The sequence below is a fragment of the Microcaecilia unicolor genome, chromosome 1 (assembly GCF_901765095.1).
Source record: "Microcaecilia unicolor chromosome 1, aMicUni1.1, whole genome shotgun sequence".
Classification (NCBI taxonomy): Eukaryota; Metazoa; Chordata; class Amphibia; order Gymnophiona; family Siphonopidae; genus Microcaecilia; species Microcaecilia unicolor.
This window is the reverse complement of record NC_044031.1, coordinates 359825518-359847194: the sequence shown is the minus strand read 5'-3', so window position 1 is coordinate 359847194 and position 21677 is coordinate 359825518. Positions and strand designations below refer to the sequence as shown.

Sequence of the window (21677 nt, the reverse complement as noted above, 5' to 3'; positions counted from 1 at the left end):
ACACCACTGGTGCAGGCAGTCCTGCCGCCTCCTCCTGCTGCTGCTGCCCTGTGTATGTAAAAGGATTGTCCTTGAAGACCATGAAGCGTGGTGCGGAATCTTTAAGGGAAGAGGGGGAGGGAGGTGAGTGGGAAAAGGGGGTATAATATTACACAAGAGGATCACAAATAGAACAACATATGAGCAATACTTATTGGAAATTAATGTTGTTTAATGTTCATTGCTGTATATTGTTTCTTTATTTGTACAAGGATTATGTTAAAGGCAATAAGAAAAAAAAAGGGGGGAAGGGGAGGGGAAGGCAGCAACAAAATTGGATGATAGCAGTTTAGGATTATTGTCTATATGTTTTACATCTTTAAGATCTGACATGTATTTAAGTAAGTGTACGTGTTAACATGTGAAGTCATCACTAAAAAATGTTGAAATATGAAAAGGATTGTCCTTGAGATCAGCACATTCAACATGGCTTGCATAGTGCAGGAGCTGGCTGGCTGGCATGAGGCAGGAATGGGGAAAGGTGGGGTCAGTGGTGAGCCCTGGGCTATACACATGGGGTGTGAGATGCATAAGATGACATGACAGGGAACCCTGGAAGCTGGTCTGAAAAAGGAGTACACGATGTGTTGGCAGGGCACACTCATTCCTCAGAAGTTTGTTAGCATTTTGACTATAGTTGTGACTATAGTTGGATCACCATTTTGTTTTGTTTTTTTTGGGGGGGAGCACTGTTTCCTTACATTACTTTCAAATCATGCTATGACATCCACTAAGAGCAGGACATGAGGCAAGAATACCATGAAACAGTATCCACCCCAGAAAGGGGGATACAGAAGTGAGGCAGGTCATCTCATTCATCTCAGAGGAGGTTAGTTGGAAGTTGCAGCCACACTCATGGGAGGGTAGCTGCAACCTCAGGCCTTGATCTGGGACAGAGGTGTTATGACTTACTATTTGCCTGTTAGCCATGTGGAAACTGATATTGTACACGACATTTGCATTATTAAATAAACACATTTACAAATGAGTACAGGTGCCCTGTTTACAATACTTACGTCGAGCCCTGAGGCGCTGTCGCACGCTCCAGATAATGTAGGGGTTGTCCCGCCGTATACAGCGGAACCTGCGCCTCAGGGACTCCAGATCCCTCCGAATGCCAAAACGTCTGCAAGATACAAGTTTGTACACCAGGAGTCAGGGGATAGCCCTTCTTGCCTTCACAACACAAATTCATTTGGCAGCCAAATTGTAGAGACACACAACACTGATGATTGGGGGGGGGGGGGGGGGGAACATTACATTGGTACAGGTGATGTCATTGAGTTGGACATGAGGACAAAGAGTACCGTTTGTGTGCAGTATTGTAAGGATTTGGGAATGGCTTTCCTTTCTAGTACATAGATTCTGTTAATGAATGTGCATGTGCACATATTTATTATTTATTGCATTTGTATCCCACATTTTTGCAGGCTCAATGTGGCTTACAATGTAACATTCTTGGTGGCTAATAGATTAGGAATTAGACAATTTAGTGTTACATAGAGACCGTGAATAACATAATAGCAAATTAAGCAAGCAGATTAGACAATTAGTGTTACATAGAGCCCATGAGTAACATAATAGAAAATTAAACAAGCAGATATATGAGAAAGCAGTTCTGATTGTAGGTAGGGTGGAGATGCGTTACATTTACACTTGTTGATCTTTGTCATATGCATAGGCAGTCAGTGGCCCAACTGTTTGGGAGGCTAAAGGGGCGGGGTTAGGGGTGGGGCCAGGGGCGGGGCTTACATCCATAATTGTCTGACAACATAGAAAAAAAAATAAGTCACAATTAATACCTTTTATTAAATTTAGATATTAAATATGTATCCTATGTCAAAGAATAAAGTGGTTGCTCAAAGCATGTACTAACCACAATTGCTCAACTGCAAAACACTATGCACAAATTTGTGCAAAAACACACTCATAAACCTTACTGTACCATAACACTGGGCAGACCCTAATAAACCAATATACCACCCATACGGAAAGTGCAGACCGTCAACAATATGAAACAAGGGATCATATCACAATTCTCATGTAGAGCCACAAAACACCCTTTTAGGGTGGAAAGTGTTCACAATTAACTCCTTTTATGTAGATCCTTCAAGAGGTAGTGTGTCATGATTTAGGCTCTAAAACCCTTTCTGATGATTTGGTGCCACCTCAGTAAGGCCAATACACAATCTCTCCACTGCAAAACACTATACACAAACTTGTGCAAAAGCACACTCATAACCTTACCAAACCATAACAGTACTAATTCCAAGGACAGGACAAGCTACAACCTTATGCGTGGAAAGGCAGCACTGTAATTACACCGGGCTCTAAAACACCAGTGCACAACCTAGTGAAACAAAAAAACCCCAAAAAGGGCTGAAAATACTACACGCTAGCAGAATACTGCACCTTGATCACATGAAAAACACATGACACAACAGATATGAAGGCAAAATACTGAACTGGAAAGTTACCTCAAGAAGTCAGACTCAGCATGCAGCAATACTAGAAAAATTGAAACTTACATGCAAAACATCACAGATGCACATTTCCAAAAGCTGACATATTCCAGTTAATAAATTCTGAATAAAATACTTTTTTCTACCTTTGTTGTCTGATCATTTAGTTTTTCTATTCGCTTTGGTCCCAGCGTCTTCTGTTTTATGCAGCGTCTTCTTTCCATTTGATATTTTTTCTCTCACCATGTCCACCATCCTCCTGTGTCCTTATGCGTCCTGTCTACCATCTGTAGCCCTGTCCCTATCCTTCAGTATCCTGATCCAGCTCTTAAATTCAACAGTTTCCCCTCCATCCATATCCAGCATTTCTCCTCACTCCCCTCCATCCATGTGCATATACTTCCCTGCCCTCCATCCATGTCCAGCACCTTCTCTCTTTCTCTCCTACCATTCTATCCAGTGATATCCCTCTTTCTCTCTCCATCCTTCCACCCATTACCCTCTCCCAATCCTTCCATCCATTGTCTTCCTCTAGCTCCCCTTCCTTCTAGACAGTTCTCTCTCTTGACCCTTTTCCATTCAGCATGTCCTCTCTCACCCCATCCTTCCAGTGTCTTTCCTCTTTCCCTCCCTACCAGCGTCTTCCCTCATTCTGCATTTTTCCTCTTTCTCCCTCCTTTCATCCAGCCAGCATTTCTCAGTCTGACAACTAGAATCTCCCCCAGTTTCTCCCCAGCAGCTTCTCTCTCTCTCCTGCCCATGTCCCCTTTTTCTCTCCCCATCTCTTTCTGGCTCTCTCCTGCTTTATTCCATGTCCCTGGCTGTCCCCTGCTCTTTTCCATGGCCCCTCTTTCTCTCCCCATCTCTTTCTGGCTCTCCCCTGCTTTTTTCCATGTCCCTGGCTCTCCCCTGCTCCTTTCCATGGTCCCTCTTTCTCTCCCCATCTCTTTCTGGCTCTCCCCTGCTTTTTTCCATGTCCCTGGCTCTCCCCTGCTCTTTTCCATGGCCCCTCTTTCTCTCCCTATCGCTCTCTGGCTCTCCACTGCTCTTATCCATGCCCCCTGGCTCTCCCCTGCTCTTTTCCATGGCCCCTCTTTCTCTCCCTATCGCTCTCTGGCTCTCCACTGCTCTTATCCATGCCCCCTGGCTCTCCTCTGCTCTCCCTCTCTCTCCTCCTACCATTTCCCGCCAGTAACCACGTTCTCTTTTCTCCCTCCGGCCCGGGCCTCTTTGCTGTAGCGCTGACAGAAGAAGAAAAAGAAGCGCGGGGCCGCAGCAGCCTTCAGACATGCGTTGTCGGCTCTGCCGGTCCTCTGCCCCCGGAACGGGAAATTGACATCACGGGGCAGAGACCGGCAGAGCCGACAGCGCATGTCTGAAGGCTGCTGCGGCCCCGCTTCATTTTCTTCTTCTGTTATGCTGGCTGTGGAGAGTAGTGACGGCAGCGGGTTGTACGTCTCATTCCTGGCTGCCGCTGCGCTGCTGAACAGAAGCGGGCAGCAGAAGATTTCGTCCAGAGTGTTGTCTCCGAGTCCGACTGCATTTAGAGAAGGAGGTAGGCGGGGCCGCGGGGAAGGTCACAGTTGGGCTAGGGAGGCTTAGCCTCCCCAAGCCTCTTATACGGGGCGCCTATGGTCGTATGCCTTATTAAAGAGGTGGGTCTTCAGAGATTTATGAAAGTTAGTTAATTCATAGATAGTTTTTAAGTTGCGTGGTAGTGCATTCCATAACTGTGTACTCAGGTAAGAAAAGTTTGACGCATGCATTAGTTTGTATTTTAGCCCTTTGCAGCTGGGGAAGTGAAGATTGAGAAACGTGCGGGATGATTTTTTGGCGTTCTTGGGTGGTAGGTCTACCAAGTCGGACATGTAGGCTGGAGCATCTCCGTGAATGATTTTATGAACTAGGGTAAAAATCTTGAACGCAATACATTCTTTAAGTGGCAGCCAGTGTAACTTTTCCCTTAGGGGTTTTGCGCGTTCATATTTTGTTTTTCCGAATATGAGTCTAGCTGCGGTGTTTTGAGCGGTTTGCAGTTTCTTGATGATTTCCTCTTTACAGCCAGCGTATAGTGTATTGCAGTAATCCAGATGACTAAGCACCAAGTACTAGGTTGCGAAAGATGGTCCTCGGGAAGAAACGTCTTACTCTTTTTAATTTCCACATTGAGTGGAACATCTTCTTGGTTGTATTTTTCACGTGATTTTCAAGTGTGAGATGTCGATCAATGGTAACTCCAAGAATTTTCAGGGTGTCCGATATGGGAAGGGATAGGTTTGGAGTGTTTATGGTGGTAAATTTGCTCGTGTTGTGTTGTGAGGTGAGTATAAGGCATTGTGATTACCCTTGAATGCAGACTACAGTTAGTGCTTACATTGCTGAGGGAGCTCTTAAATGTGGTGCTACAGGAGGGGGACCTGATAGCCCAGGAACAGTGGGGGGGGGGGGGGGTGAAAAAAAGCACTTACCATTCCAGCCTCTGTCTTATATGTGTCCATGTTTGAATAGACACAGTCCTGGGGAGCAGATAGTGGTGGTACATAAATAGCCTGCACCGGTGCCTCAGGCACAGCTGCACCAAGAGCAGACTCTCAGCGACGCTGAAGTTTGGCTCGCATCTGACAGACATGTTTCTCAGTGAATAACCGTTGGAAAACGTGCATCACCTTATATGGACGCCCATGCGTGATGTCCTTACATGCACAGTTCCATATATGGACGGGTCCGCACGAGGACGTCCTGGCTAATATATGATGGGTCTGCATGTGGATGACCATGACTCATGGACGTCCATGACGTGCATGGACCGTCATCACGTATGCGGGGCCTTATATGGATGAGTACGTGTTTATACATGCGGAACCTTCCTTATATGGATCATTATCAAGTGTGCAAACCTCTTCATATATACAATTAAAAAATATGAATATTCCTTATATTTCTCTTTGTTCCGCAAGTACAGTGAATGTAGTTGCGGAACATCCAGGTACGGGAAATAGTGCAAAGTACAGTAAAAAGGACGTGTTTCTTGGAGAACTGCTGAAGGACGGCAGTTCTGTAAGATGGATGTCCTTCAACAGTTCTGCGAGAAACGCCCTTTTTACCACACTTTGTACGTCCTTGATTTGGTCATTTCGCACTGCGATTTTGGAATGTCTAAGAACGTCCATACTATTTTTTGATTATGCCTACCTGATTTTGGACGACTTCGTGAGGACATCCCAATTCTGACTTGGACGACCTTTCGAAAATTCCCCTCCACATAAAACAACCGTGTGGAGTGTGATATTTAATAGCAAACATCGTGAATGCTTAAAACCATAAGAGAAGTGAGACAAAATAATGAATGAATTCTAACCTTAAGACACTGAAAGGCGCCAAAATTACCACGAGTACTATGGGAAGTATAAGGGACAACGTATGAAAAACTAATTGAAAAAGCAAGTCTTCCAACACAAAAGTATATGTAGTAGATCTTTACTCACGAGCTGGTTTCTTAGTATGCAACAAATTGCATGAATAAACAGCCAAAAACTGGCAGAGCAACGCCTAGAATGTGAAAACAATTGGCGCGCTGGAGAGCTCATAAAGCATGTGTGTGACATCACATTTTAAAAAGAAAACACTTAGCAGGAAGCCAGTAAATTCTAATGCAAATTCCACCTTCACAGCCGTCCCCCATCGGTTCCTTTCCAGACCTAGCCCTCTTCGAGCTACAGCCCCCTTTCAGTCCTAATCCCCAACATCAGCTGTCCACTCCTTTTCTTATCCCAGCCCCCATCAGTGCACATCCAGTCTTAGCCTGTCAGGGTCAGCCTCCTTCAACCAGAGCCCCTATACAACTTCAACCCCATTTCAGCCAGAGCCCCCAATAAACATCCCTCTTAAAGCCGCAGACCCCTCCCCCCCCCCACATAGCTTCAATTTCTTCCAGCCAGAGTGCCCCTTCCCCCCCCCCCCCCCCCCCCAATTATTCCTTTGCACAGCAGCAAACATGGATTCCTTCACCCCCACCACTATGCTTCTGTGTTGTTCTGGTGCTGTCACTAGTGCAGCAGCTGGTTTTAAATGTGAGAATCATACAGGAGATGCTTGTTCTTATGTTTAAAACCAGGTGTGGTGCCAGCCTTAACATCAGCACAACACAGAAGAAAAGCATATCAGTAGAGTGAAGGAATCTGCTCCTACCACTGTGAATGACCAGCCAGCAAGGTGAACTTTCTCTTTCATTTTTGATGCCCTGAGCCAGTGTCTCACTGGCCTACTCCAAAAGCCAACCCTCATACCAGCTGTAGCACCAGTTGAAGAAATGCTTACTAGTGGGCATGAAAGAACAACATTTGATTGGTGGCTCCTGTGTGAAAATAATAGCCTGATAAGAGACTTGGTAGAAATGCAGTCTGTTCTGTTAGGCAATCTAGTCATGATCTATCCTATCAGCTAAATGTTTTAAAAAATATGCATAAAGAGAACTCATTGCAATTAACAAATCACCATTTTTTTCTTTCTGTTGTACAGATGGGAGAATCATTGGGAGACGGCAATAATTCTGTTCTGGATTTTATGTCCATGAAATCATATTCAGATGTGTCTCTTGATATTTCCTTGCTAAATACTTTAGGCAAGTATAACAAAATATTTTCTTTATCGTTCAGTTCTTTAATTATTTCCCAAATTTTTGCTTTGGGCCCCACTTCTGAGCTGTGACAGGGACATGAACTAGTTTGCAAATCTGTCTTTTTAATAAATCCATGAACTAGTTTGAGTCCCAGGAATCAATTCAAGGAAATACTAAAAGGATGTCAAAATCCAAATTAAAAATGTTTCTCCTAGTTTTGTCATGCATTATGCAGAGTGTGAAGTTTTCCCATATCCAGCTTGCCACTGCAACCTGAAATTCAAAACCTGCAAATGATTGACCAGTACTGTACTGCGGCTCCATCATGAGCAGCTGAGCATGAAGGAATAGGCTGGGTACATTTCTTTTACACTTTTGCTTCAGTCTCCTCTTTGCCACTGTTATTGTTTTCACACAACTCTATGCTCTATCCTCTTGTGCTCTACCACAGTTGCTTCAAAGGGAGGCTGGCAGGAGAAAAAGAACAAAAGGAGGAACAAGAATAGAGGAAGAGAGAGGATGGAAAGGAAATATCAAAGGTTAGAGGAAAAGGGAGATAGCAAAGTAGGGAAGGTATGGGCGCTGAAAAGAAAGAAGAGAGCAGAACATAAGCGTTGCCATACTGGGACATCAACGGTCCATCAAGCCCAGCATCCTGTTTTCAGCAGTGGCCAATCCAAGTTACAAGTACCTAGCAAGATCCCAAAACAGTACAATACATTTTATGCTACTTATCCTAGAAATAAGCAATGGATTTCCCCAAGTCCATCTTAATAATGGCTTATGGATTTTCTTTTAGGAAATTATCCAAACCTTTTTAAACCCTGCTAAGCTAACTACTTTTACTATATTCTCTGGCAACAACAAATTCCAGAATTGTATGTTGAGTGAAAAAATATTTTCTCTGGTTTGTTTTAAATTTACTACTTAGTAGCTTCATTACATGCAGTCCTAGTATTTTTAGAAAGAATAAACAAATTGATTCATGTCTACTCATTCCACTCCACTTGGTATTTTATAGATCTTTATCATATCTCCCTTCAGCTGTCTCTTCTCCAAGCTGAAGAGTCCTAGCTACTTTAGCCTTTCCTCATAGGGAAGTCGTCCCATCCCCTTTTATTATTTTCGTTGCCTTTCTCTTTGCATATATATCGGTGCCATATTTGCACTAGAAAGTAATAAATTCACGACCACCAATTTTTTAAAAGTAATCCACTAATATCAGCATAAGCAAGTCTGGCAAGTGTAATCTTTATAGCTAGCGTGTTTTGGTCTGAAGTTTCTTGCCCTGCTTTAAATAATATACAAACTGATGTCTTAATGTTCAACTTCAAGTTTTTATATAGAACTAGAGATGTACCGAATAACATATTTTACTATTTTGCCAAATACGAATAATGAAAAGTATTATTTGGCCGAATATGAGTACCTAATACGAATAATGGGCATTGAGCTTTAACGTAACAAATAATAAAGCAATATAAAATCAGAAATCAAGTGTTTATTTCAGTAGGATTTAGCATAGTAGAGCCCGGATTATTTGTATTTGAATTTAAATCACTATTTGACTTAATAAGAACAATGTAATTGGGACCAAATTGAATCAACTTGACATGACACCATGTTTCGGCTAAATATGCCTGCCTTAGGAGGCAAGTAAATGTAATGTGAAACTACATTAAAAAAAATCCATGATACCATAAAAAGACTCCGGAGGAAGACACGTTTAGCCGAAACATGGTGCAGTATCGAGTCCTTAGCTACTTTCAATAAACAGTGTTTGGCCAACTCTTGGGTGTTCTATGGTTTGTCTTTGAAGAACCGTTGTCAGTCTCCCTCTCTGTTCTTTCTTCATACTCCACTATGGGACTCCTGTGTTTTTTCACCTCTGTGAATTAAGGTTGCCTGGAAACACGTAACATTTTGGATCCAAGGCTGAACCAGGCCCAACAGGCGACACAAGATGGACAGCAACATGGAAGCGAGCTGGGACTTGATGCCTTTCTCACCAATAAAGTATAGATAGATGCACTGGTGATTTTAGAAGTTCAATTGAGATACTGTGGCAGGCAGAGCTGAGTTGGTTATGATGGTGGTAGATATCAAGGCAGATTTGTGAGCCTTAGAGCAGCATGTCAAGGAGGCAGAATATGACGTAGAGAAAAAGATGGAATATCTGAGAAGAGGAAAAGGACCTCACGAAGCCGTGAGAAACAAAACAAACCAGTGAGGTATGTCCAAGGATCACCCAGCAACCTAAGTACTGGGCAAGCAATAGGAAATGGAAAGTGCTTAAGGAGTGGACTTCTATTGCTGTAGGTTTGGCCTTGATGTGGTACCAATGCAGGGATATGAATGTGGTCCTGAGTTTTTAGGAGTGTGGCTGATCTAAAGTATGCGTGCTGGGGGGGTGTGGGGGGGGGATTTGTGAGATATACTAGAGAATGGGGAAGGTGATTACTATAATGGGATGGAGATGTTTTGAGAGAGAGTTTAAGCAGGCTCTGCAGATGTCTAAGGGGTAGGCATGGGTGAAATTCTGGAGTATGTTGGAAGGAGGGAAAGAATTTATTGGGGTGGGTGGGTGAGGGGGATAATGATTCCCAAGGGGAGGACCCTGAATCTAGTATCTCAGTGCTCATGGTCTTAACTTCCCACAGGAAAGAAACCTACTATATGGTAGTTGAAACACCATAAATATGACATATGCTGGATTCAGGAGGCTCATTTGGTTAGGAAGATTGAACACTTGGTGAAGTTTAAGGGGTACCCACATAGATTCTTTGCTAACTGTACTTGAACTAAGAGCGGGGTTGGGTTTGCATCCTGATATTCTAGTTGCTGACAATGCACTTATATTCATCGGAATTGAGAAAGGAGGGTGTTGATAGTTCTAGAAGTCAAACAAGTTATCTTAGGGAATATGTGTGCATCCAGTTATGGGCAGGTTTGTTTGTTTTTTTCCAGAATTGAGGATGAAGGTTTTGGACTTCAGAAGTGCTCCAGTTATTTGGTGGTTAGGGGGGGGGGGTGTTACCTTAAACCTACAACCCTAAATCTGGTAGGAATAATACTGGGAAGGGTTCAAAAGTAAAGGTGTGCAATTGCTGGAGGCTATGGAGGTGATGATATTTGGAGACAGATGAATGGGACTATACCTCTCTTCCACAGTTTCACCATTCATATTCCCAGATTGATATGTTCGTACTTTCTAAACATTTCATCTTTACTGTCGGAGATTGTGATATAGACCCCATTATATGGTTGGGCCAAGCTCTGATATGGGTGCAAGTATGACACGGTACTATGTAAGCCACATTGAGCCTGCAAATAGGTAAAGTGTGGGGTACAAATGCAACAAATATATGGTTGGGCCAAGCTCTGATATGGGTGCAAGTATGATGGAGGATGAATCGGGCTAGAGATAAGTACTGGATACTTAATGGCATCTTATTGGAAGATTAACAGGTGATACAACAGTTAAAGGGGGAAATTCAATTGTATTTGTTCATTAATCAGAATGAGGAGGCTTCACAGATGAGTATTTGGGATGCCTTGAAAGCAATAGCTGTAGAAGCCCATAAAAAGAGGGAGATTGAGCTTTAGATATGGGTTTCCCTACTGTAAACAAAGCCCCAAAAATAGGGATTTGTGCATGAAATTCTTGAGTATGAGCAAACGGCTTCAGGATCTTCAAATGGATAAGCCTAAATTTGCTTTAGACCTGGTTAAATACAAGTACTTTGCCTTTAGCAATAAATTGGGTAAGCTCCTGTCCCATAAATTAAAAGTACAGAAGGTCCTTGGATCAAGGGCAAAGGAAGGAGATTATCACAGAGGATGGGAAAATACAGCAATGATGTGTAAGTGTGTGGACTTCTATTGAGAGTTTTATGCACCAGAGGTCCATCCAGCTTCTAAGAAGATAGAGGGCTATTTGGCAAAAGTGGCTGTTCTGTTGTGAGAGTAGGAATACTCACAGGGCTTAGATGGGGAGATCATAAAAAGCAAAGTGAAGGATGCCATTAATCATTTGATGATAAGGTAGTCACCCAGGCTAGAAAGGTACACCACATTAATTTATAAAGTAAAGGTTTTTATAATTTAAAAATTTTATAAAACAAAGTATTTACTTCGAACCCCACTGGCCAAAGGCTTTAACTCACTTAAGATATATCCTACCCTACTATATGAGAACTTTGGGACAACGATTCCTCCGTAAGAAAGTTAATGATAGCTCACTTTGTGGATCGTATAGGCCTGTCTCTATTGAGGCTGGACATTGAGGTGGTAATTTTAGAAGCCCTATTCATGTTTCAGATGTTTGAAAACCGGCATTTTAGATGTCTACATTGCATGGAAGTCCAAATCCCAATTTTATAAAGATAAAATATAGACATCTAAAACTGCTGTATGTCCACATGGCAGGGGTGTGTGGTCTGGGTGTTTGTTGGTGAGACTAGGAGGAGCCAAATATGAATGCCCAACTCCAATTGCAGAAGGGGAAGGGACGCTCATGTTCAAAAGATGGACGTCTGTGTTTAAACTTGGTACTTGGCATAGCCAGGTTACAGACAGGTGCTCCAATTGAGCAATTCTCCACTGAATGGAGGAAGGGAAATTACAGTAGGTATTTTCCTGGCCCCAGAGTTCTCACAATTTAAAAAAATAATTACAAAAAGCTGCAGTGGGACTTGATGCTGGTTCTCTGCCCTAATTCTCAGTGGCTGCTCTAACCATTAAGCTACTCCTTCATATGGACAGCTGTGTGGCAATTTCATGATATGGATGTTTCTCTGCTGCCACACAGATGTCCATGTCCTTTGTTTTGCCCCATTCATTTTGGATGTTTGTAAAATGGATGTTCATGCTGGACATAGCCAGAACTTGGACATCCATTTATTATTATAATAGACTGTATGTCAGCAGATCATGTCCTAAAATACATGAGAAATGGATGTCCATATCGGACATAGACTTTGACATCCATATTCTGAGTTGGACGTCCCTTTCTAAAATTCCGCTTCACAGATCTTGAAAAGATTGATGCATTACTTTCCAAGCCTGGTTCATAAGGATCAGGCAGGATTTGTAATAGGGGCGGCATGAGGCAGATAATGTGTGCCACATATTGAATATTTTAGGAAGTGCTCGACAGACATGAGCATACACCATTTTTGCTATTCTTGGTGGATGCACAAAAGGCTTTCTATAGGGAATATTGGCCCTTTATGTTTCAGACCCTGGCAAAGGTAGGATTGCATCACACTTTATAGATTGGATCAGGGTTGTGTACGATGAGCTCCTTGCCAGTGTGAAGGTGAAGGGTGCCTATTCTCCAGCTTTTCCCTTTGGCAGGGGGATTAGACAGGGCTGCCCCCTGACACCCCTACAGTTTGCATTGACTATAGAACCCTTTGCCTAGTTTATACAGAATACTACAGAGTTTGCAGTGTGGTGTGTGAGAAGAAGTATAAGATAACATTATTCACTGATAATTTACAGTGCAGAACCTAGAGAGCACCCTTAGTTCAAGAGCTTTGGGCATATGGGGTTGTATTAGGGTTTAAAATGCCTAAACAGGAGCTGAGGGAAGGTTTAGGAGTCTCAGACTTGGGGTAGTATTTACCACACAGCCCAATTGAGGGCCATTCAGGAACATGCTGATCTGATACCTATGCACTGGTTACCTTGGATTATCGTCCAAGGTAATCAATGCATAGGTAAGGGAGAGAATACTTATATGGAAAACTCATTCATTAGACTTCCAAAACAATTGTTTAAGAAAGGCCAAGTGCTATAGAGTGTATAGTGTATCTAGATTTTCAGAAATCTTTTGACAAAGTTCCTCATGAGAGACTTCTTAGGAAATTTTAAAAATCATGGAATAGGAGGCAATGTCCTGTTGTAAATTTGAAACTAGTTAAAAGATAGAAAACAATGTCAAGAAAAAGGTCTGGGTGTTGTTGTAGATAATACGCTGAAATTTTCTGCTCAGTGTGCATCGGCGGCCAAAACAGCAAACAGGATGCTAGGAAAGGGATGGTGAATAAGACTGAAAATACTATAATGCCCTTGTATCGCTCCATGGTGCATCCGTACCTTGAGTATTGCGTTCAGTTCTGGTTGCCGTATCTCAAAAAAGATATAGCGGAATTAGAAAAGATTCAAAGAAGAGCAACCAAATGATAAAGGGGATGGAACTCCTCTTGTGTGAGGAAAGACTAAAGAGGTTAGAGCTCTTCAGCTTGGAAAAGAGACAGATCGGGTGAGATATGATTTAGGTCTACAAAATCCTGAGTGGTGTAGAACGAGTAGAAGTAAATCGATTTTTTTTTTTTTTTTTACTCGTTCCAAAAGTACAAAACTGGGGACACTCAAGAAAGTTACACAGAAATACTTTTAAAACAATTAGAAGGAAATATTTTTTCTGTCAACAAATAGTTAAGCTCTGGAACTCTTTGCCGGAGGATGTGATAACAATGGTTAGCATATCTGGGTTTTAAAAGGTTTGGACAAATTCCTGGAAGAAAAGTCCATAGTCTGCTATTGAGACAGACATGGGAAGCAACTGCTTGCCCTGGGATTTGTAGTATAGAGTGTTGCCACGATTTGAGTTTCTGCCAGGTAATTGTGCCCTGGCTTGGCCACAGTTTGGAAAACAGGATACTGAGCTAGAGTATGGCTACTCTTATGTTCTTATGAGCAGGGTGAAATCGCCAGTTTTCTTAATGGAAGAAGGTGCATAATGGAGTAACCCAGGAATCTGTTTTGGGACGTGTGCTTTTTATCCTATTCATAAAAGATCCGGAAATGGGGAAGATGAGTGACACAAAATGATTCAAAGTTGTTAAATTGTTTGAGGATTATGAGAAACTGCAGGGGGACTTGGGAGACTAGAAGACTTTGCATTTGTCCACATTAAACTTTAACTACCAGTTTGATGCCAACTGACATACATAAGAAAAGAATAACCCAAATTCTAGCTGCGTGGTGCTAGGTTTCACATTAGGAGACACCATCCTTCCTTTTTGCAGATTCTGATTCCATCCATAGCGAGACAAACCTTACCAGACAGCTCTTCCACAATATCACTTGCAAAAATGTTAAAAGAACTGGCCTAAGAACCAATCCCTGTGGTATACCACTGGTAACACCATTTTTCCTCAGAACTTAATTTCTCCAAGGACAAGCAGGCCATAATTCTCACATCTGGGTAACGTAATCCTGTGTTGCCCGGTCCAGAGCTTTTAATAAGCTTCAAAAGATCTTTGGTAGATCTTTTGGTGTGTTCAGGTTCCCTCTTCCTTTATTGTTTTTAGTATTTTTTCTTGCTTCTAGGTTTCCTTTATTTTTCCCGAATCACTGGGCCATTTTTAGGCCTTGACTGTGGCCGCATTCTCTCGCATTCTTTTTCTGTGTGGCTTGCCCCTTTTTTGGCACCATAGCGTCATTTGATTTGACTGTGGAAGTTTTCCCTTCCATGTCCATGAAAGTTCCCAGTGGCTTTAAGCATTGTACCTGGTGCAATCAGACCATCTCTGGTAAGAACACCCATTTTTGGTGCCTTCCATGATAGAGTCCAGTCTTAGCCTGCTAACTGCCCTCTGTCTTCGTATGAAGAAATGGACCCAGTTAGCCAGGGAGGCTCAACGAGAGAGGATTTTTGGTGCCAGGTCCGATTCCTTGAGGTCGGTGGCATTGGCATCAATGTTGAGTACCACACCTGCATCGGTACATATGGCTGCTAGGCCTGTAGACAGTCCTTCATCTGACTTTTTTGTGACATTAGGCAGATTGTTGCATACTTTGGAATATTTGGCCCAAAGAGTTACATGTGAAGTCCAAAATAATCTACCCTTCTGGATGTGCGTCACAGTTTCACTTTTTACTCTGTGAGGAGAACCCAGAATGATATATCACTTGGCTGACCAGTTTAATTTCTGTATTTGACTCATGGGTGTTCAGTGAGTATTTTTTTTTTTGGGGTTTGTTTGTTTTTTTGCAAATTCCATCTCTAAATAAAATTCTTTCCATTCCATATTCTAGGTGTTCTATTTTCTGAAAAGCAAAATGTAAGACATCAGTAGTTGTAACTTTCTTTCCGTGTATTTTACGTTCTGTATTTTAAAGTTCATTAGCATTCTTAATTTCTTTTATTTCATTGTATCCTGAATGTTAAATTAGTCCAGTCTCACTACTTATATCCAAAGCTGGGCCCACCACTTACCCTCCTTGGGCTAGAATCACAAATGCTTTGTCACATGGGTTTGGAACACATGTCTAGCATGCTTCAACTTCATTTTGGTATGTTGGCAGCATTCTTCTGCTGTATTGCTTTAAGGGAGATTGTCTTCTAATATTGATTAAGGAAGAACATTGGCCACCAATCTCCTATTACATTCCTTTCAAAATTACTTATCAAGTTTTCTACTCAAGTTTCCCTAGGTATTTTGTTTTGTTTGTTTTTTCCAGTCTGCTCATTCCTACTCTCTTTGTGGGCACTACATTCCTCTGTAAATAAGTTACTTATAATTTTCACACATCAAAATATGTTAGATTCCATAAGGCATTCTTATTTTAGTGTACTTACTTCCACTGTCTGGAATGGTCTCCCTCCAGACATAAGATTAGAAATATCATTTAAAAAGTTTAAATCACTCCTGAAAGATTAGTACCTACATTTAAACTCCTAAATGTGTGCCTTATTTTCCGCCAAATTTAGGAGTCTTAAGTTTTCAGCTGAAAATAATTTAGGAGCTTAAAAGTTAGGCTTATAAATTTAGGCCAGCAATTTATTTGCCTGGATTTATGAGCCTAGTACTGAGCTCCTAAGTTTTTTTCCTCTGCCCTAAATCTGCCCCTGTTGCTACCCACTTTTTATGTTCATAAATTTCAGAGTTTAGAAAATTTTATCAGGGTAGATATCCAGCCAATGGCAGTGAGCGTTTTTTTTTAGAGGGGGAGGGGTTTTTTTGTTTTGTTTTTTTTGGTAGCCACCACTGGCATTATTCCTGGATATTCAGTTCTTAGCCATGTCCAGGCAGTGGCATTGAATATCCAGGTTTATGCAGCCAGCTGTCTCTTACGCGATTAAATATCTTATTCAGCACTTAATTGCCTAAGTGACTCCGTATAAAGACAGGACTGAGTTTTATGTGGTCCAATATGGCCACTTGGGTGGTTAAGTGCTGAATATTAGCATTTAACCACATACGTGCTGACTCTGCCCCTGGACCACCCACAAAATAGCCAGCTTTCACTTTAGAGGTCTGTTGTGATATTCAGTGGCACTAACCAGTTAAGTGCCACTAAATATCAGCAGATAGCCCCACACAAGCAATTTAACTGGGCAAGAGCTGTTTCTGACCAGTTAATGGTAAATTGTTTTGAATATCGACCCAACTGAGTGTAGGGTTACCATATTTTGTCACCCAAAAAGGAGGACACATGCCCCGCCCTGCCCCCTTTCACGCCGTTGCTCCGCCCCCTGTCACATTTTCCCCTCCCCCCTGTTACACACCCCCGTCACTCCCCCTCCCCGTCACCCCCTTCCCTTTACCTTACTACTGCCCTGGTGGTCTAGTGACCTTCGGGGCAGGAAAGAGCCCCCTCTTTCCTGCCCAGAGTGCTGCCCTGCATGCATCCTTCCTATTCGTGATCTTGACACCGATTCAAAATAGCTGCCGAGAGTTGAAGTCTCGCAAGGTCACGTCAACTCTCGGCGGCCATTTTGAATCGGCGCCGAGATCACGAACAGGAAGGATGCATGCAGGGCAGCGCTCCAGGCAGGAAAGCGGGGGCTCTTTCCTGCCCTGAAGGCAGAAGAGGTAACTAGACCACCAGGGCAGTAGTAAGTAAGGGGAGGGGAGGCTAGCAAGGATGGCCCGCCCACTAGCCTGCCCGTTTGTTCAGAAATCCGGACAAACGGGCAGATTGGCAAAACCCGCCCGGTTGCCCGGACATGTCCGGGTAAATCCGGACATATGGTAGCCCTAACTGAGTGTAAATTTAGGTACTTGGCACTAGTAAATTTTCAAAGAGGCTAATTTAGGAGCATGACTCCTTTGAATATTGAGCCCATACTGTTTTGGGCTTCTGCATTCTACTGGCATGACCTAATGGCCTGCCTTCTGTATTGGGGGGGGGGGGGGGACTCTTTTTGCTCTGCTTTTGACCTTGGGTTGATACTCAGTTCATCCCTTTCACCCTTCTGTACTCTTCTTTTTCTCGCTACCTTGATTGTAATCTAGATTCCCTATTTAACTCCTTACTCTGTCTATGTTTATCCCCCAATTTTATTACTGATACTAACTAAAAACACCATACATTTGCTGAGATACTTTGAGGCTCATTTTCAAAGCACATAGACTTACAAAGTAGGGCCTGGTGGCCATGAAGGATCCTTCCCCTTTTGGTCTTTGGCCTGGCCCTTGAGAGGGCTCAGCTGAGGAAGAAGGACTATTCGGATTCGGTCATTGTGGCCTTATTCCAGGCCAGGAAGCGCTCTACTTCCTTGGCTTATGCCCCTGTCTTTTGTGTTTTTGAGAGCTGCACGGAGAGGGGTTTAGACCCTTTTGCTTTTTCTGTAGGGCACATCCTGGAGTTCTTGCAGCAGGGAGTGTGCAAAGGTCTGATGCAGGTTTCTTTGAAGGTTCAGGTGGCAGCTCTGGCTTTTGGGGTTGATTGCAGAACTCTTCTTGGGCGGTGCATCCTGATGTGGTGCGTTTTCTGAAAGGAGTGGGTCGCCTTCGACCGCCCTTCTGGGCACCCTTTCCAGAATGGGACTTTAATCTGGTTCTTCAAGAGCTTCAGCGCCTCCTGTTTGAACCTATTTGCAAAGCTACCCTGAAAGTTCTCACATTGAAGACTGTGTTCTTGGTGGCAATTACATTGGAGCTTCAGGTGCTTTCTTCTAGGGACCCTTTTCTCTGTTTTCAGAGGCAAGAGTTTTGCTTCGGACAGTACCTTCTTTCTTGCCAAAGGTGGTTTCAGCCTTCCATATTAATCAATCCATGGCTCTTTCTTTTGTCGGGAGGATGTAGGGGACCAGTTCGTCTTGTAGAGGCTTCTGGACATTTGGAGGGCTTTCATGCATTAACCGGAGGTTACTAATGGCCTTCATCATTCAGATAGACTCTTTGTGCTTTTTGGTAAGCAGAAGCTGGGTCTCATGGTGTCCAAAGCAATCATTGCCTGCTGGTTGAAGGAAGCAGTGGCCTCAACCTATATCTTGGCAAGGAAGTCTGCACCGTAGGTTTTGACAGCTGCTCACTGTACCAGACGTAGGGCTACATCTTGGGCAGAGGCCTCCCTGTCTTCTCCTGTGGATATCTGTAGGTTAGTGATGTGGGCTTCACTGCATACCTTTTGTAAGCATTATGGAGTAGATGTGGCCATGTGATCTGAGGCTGCCTTTGGGGTGTCAGTTTTTCATGCAGCGGGGTCGGCTGCCATCCCTTATAGGGATTGTTTTTGAACATCCCACGCATCTTGGAATAATGGGAAGTAATGTAATGGAAAGAAAACTTAGGTCTTACCTGATAATTTTCTTTCCATTAGTTCTTCACACTGTTCCAGGAGCTCTCCCATGGCTCAATGCCCTCCTTGGCGGTTCTGCACTCTGTCTTTGGATCTTGCTTTCCAGGGGCTAAGCCTTCGGTGCATTCTAGTGGCTGGCTTGGCTGGTTGTTGACCATGCACCTGTTGGCGTGATCTTTCGTTATTGCTTGAGAACCGCTGCTGAGGATCTGGGCTGCTGGCACGGGACTGTGTGGTGGTGCTCAGTTCTGTATTCTCTGTCTCCGCCTGCTGGTCGGTGGACGTGGCTGCCCTCACGTCCTGGAATAGTGAGAATTAGTGGAAAGAAAATGATCAGATAAGACCTAATTTCTTCATATTTTTCTAGCGGAAATGGTGTGCGCTAGGGGTGGAAAGTACCGCCGGGGTCCTGCAGTAGTCCGGTGCTGGTTCCGGATTGGCGCACAGCAAGCCTGCTGCCGCATGCCAACCCTTTAGTTAAAGGGCCCCTTAAATAAGGGTTTACTACAACATCCCATAGTGTTTAGTATTTCCTCATTGCGGCAGACCATCCAACAGGCAAAATACCCTCCATTACTAGCCTAATATCTTCCCCTACCTCCTAAATAATGATGAGTGTTATGATGACCTTAAGCCATCCTCATTATGAAGCAAATAATTCTATACTTAAAAAAATTTCTTTTCTTGTCACTTTTGCCAAAGCAATTGCTTCAATGCACTTCTACATTCACTTAGAGTCTGTTGAAATTTGGATGAGAAATGAGGAGTAATTAGTATGTATTTATGACAGCAGAAAAGATCTGGAAAGTCCATCTAGTCTGCCAAACAAGGAGACCGGTGTTGTATCTGGCACTCCATGGAGGTTATATTGCTTCATGATTAAACACTGACATCACAAACAGGGCAATTGGCAATTAGAAATCATGCCAACCCTGCATAAGCAGTTATATATGATGCAATCTTGAAATATAACACAACAAGCCATGTCACTAGTCTGAAAAGTGGTTTTACTATTATGGCCACAGCATAGTTACATGCATTATAAATACATGTGTAATATGATTGTGAGACGAGTTGGTACAGGAAGCCTCCAATAAATGCAGCCAGACTACTACTACTACTAAGCATTTATATAGTGCTACCAGACGCACGCAGTGCTGTACATTTGACATAGAGAGACAGTCCCTGCTCAAAGAGCTTACAATCTAGACAAGGGAGAAATTAACAAAATCCTTTTATTAACCAAATACTGAGTCCTGTTACTTCACAGGTACAGCAAAGTAAGGAATAACGTCTCTTTAGGCTCAGAGGCAAACTTCACACAGGCTTGTAGCTGACAGCCTTCAGTCCACAGTACACACACACACACACAACTACTTGTAGGGTTTCACACCACAGGTCTGCCTCCAGCTAGACCTCAAGGACAACATTCTGGTAAAACCTCAAATTATAGCTTAGCTTAGCCTACCTTATCCAGGTTCTGGTGGCTTACACACAAGCATTGGAGGTCTGCACTCTATTTGTCTTGTTTGTCTGTCCTAATTAGATTGTAAGCTCTGTTGAGCAGGGACTGTCTCTTCATGTTCAAGTGTACAGTGCTGCGTACATTTAGTAGCGCTATAGAAATGATAAGTAGTAGTAGGTTACAGTGTAACTTTGTAAGTGTATGCACTTTGAAAATTAGCAACATAGGCCCAGATGCATCAACCATACGTAAAAAAATTACAAACGTTAAAGTCCGAACCGAATTTTAAGAAACGAACAATGCTCAAAAAAAACAATTTGCACAAGTTCGGTGCGTATTTAAAAAGTACAATGTATCAATGCTGTTCGGTAATCGGCCCTTAAATCATGCGCAGAGCAGCCAAGCGTTATGCTGGCTGCTCTGCGCATGCCAGAACCGTCAGAACAACAACAACAACAAAACCCCCACAAACACGTGGCTCCCCGCTCCCCGCTGCATCCCTGAAAAATAAACATACCTTAAAAAAGGATCGGGAGGGGGCAGAGGCGCTCTTCAGAAGCGTCCTGTATGGACGGCCTTACCCCCCCCCCCCAGATCGCCGCTGTTCCACGCTTCCGCCCTTCACTAAATTAAAAACTGAAAATAAAAAGTTAAACTTTAGCAGCGCCGACGTCTCTCTCCTTCTTCCTCATGTGCATGCCCTCCTCTGACGTAAGTTTCCTACATCAAAGGAGGGCGTGCACAGGAAGAAGGAGAGACGTCGGTGGAGGCAGAAGGGAGCGACGATCCGTTGTTTCATCTTGTGCAGCGCCTTCACACAAAGGTGAGAGGCGCTGCACGGCCGGTAAGGCGGAGGGGGGTCCTTTGGAGGGGGGGGAACGGCGGCGACGACGAACTCGGGGAGGCGGAGCAAGGGGCGGAGGATGGCGGGAGGCGGAGCAGTGTTGGGAAAAGAAGAAGATGAACACAGGAAGGGAGGGGGGCCCGGCGCTGCTAAAGTTTAACTTTTTATTTTCAGTTTTTAATTTAGTGAAGGGCGGAAGCATGGAACAGCGGCAATCTGGGGGGGGGGGGGCAAGGCCGTCCATACAGGACACTTCTGAAGAGCGCCTTTGCCCCCTCCCGATCCTTTTTTAAGGTATGTTAATTTTTTTAGTAATGCAGGGGAAAGCGGGGAGCCAGTGTTTGTGGTGGTTTATTTTTTTTTCTCACTTTTCATGTTTAAACATGCCAGCTTTGATTTTTCTGGTACAGGGGGCAGCGGGGAGATGACAGCTCAGGCCTTTACGACTGGTCTGACCACACGTTAAATATGTTGCGGAAAATGATTTGGTGTAATCGTTGGTATTGTTAGTGCATCCCGAATCGCCCACATTACAATGGTAGTTACTCCGTTTTCGATAGCTGCTTGCTTCGTTGGAAAAAGGCCTTTAATGCATGCAACGGTTGGGAATTTCGTTCATTAAAGGGTTGTTAGAGGGTCGTTAAGGTTTAGTGCATCTAGCCCATAGTACGTTAAACGTAATGTGAAGTAAAGTATTTTTCTCTCCAG

The 21677-nt window shown here is 43.3% G+C and overlaps 1 protein-coding gene across 3 annotated transcripts in view; it reads left to right on the top strand.

Moving 5' to 3' along the window:
* The window catches only part of BRD9 (bromodomain containing 9), a 209569-nt gene that overhangs the window by 171362 nt on the left and 16530 nt on the right, over nucleotides 1-21677 (top strand). For all 3 annotated transcript variants that reach the window (XM_030209763.1, XM_030209774.1, XM_030209755.1), the window contains one exon: nucleotides 7020-7122. In XM_030209763.1, the coding sequence (XP_030065623.1) occupies nucleotides 7020-7122 (103 nt within the window). The remainder of the gene's footprint in view (nucleotides 1-7019; nucleotides 7123-21677) is intronic.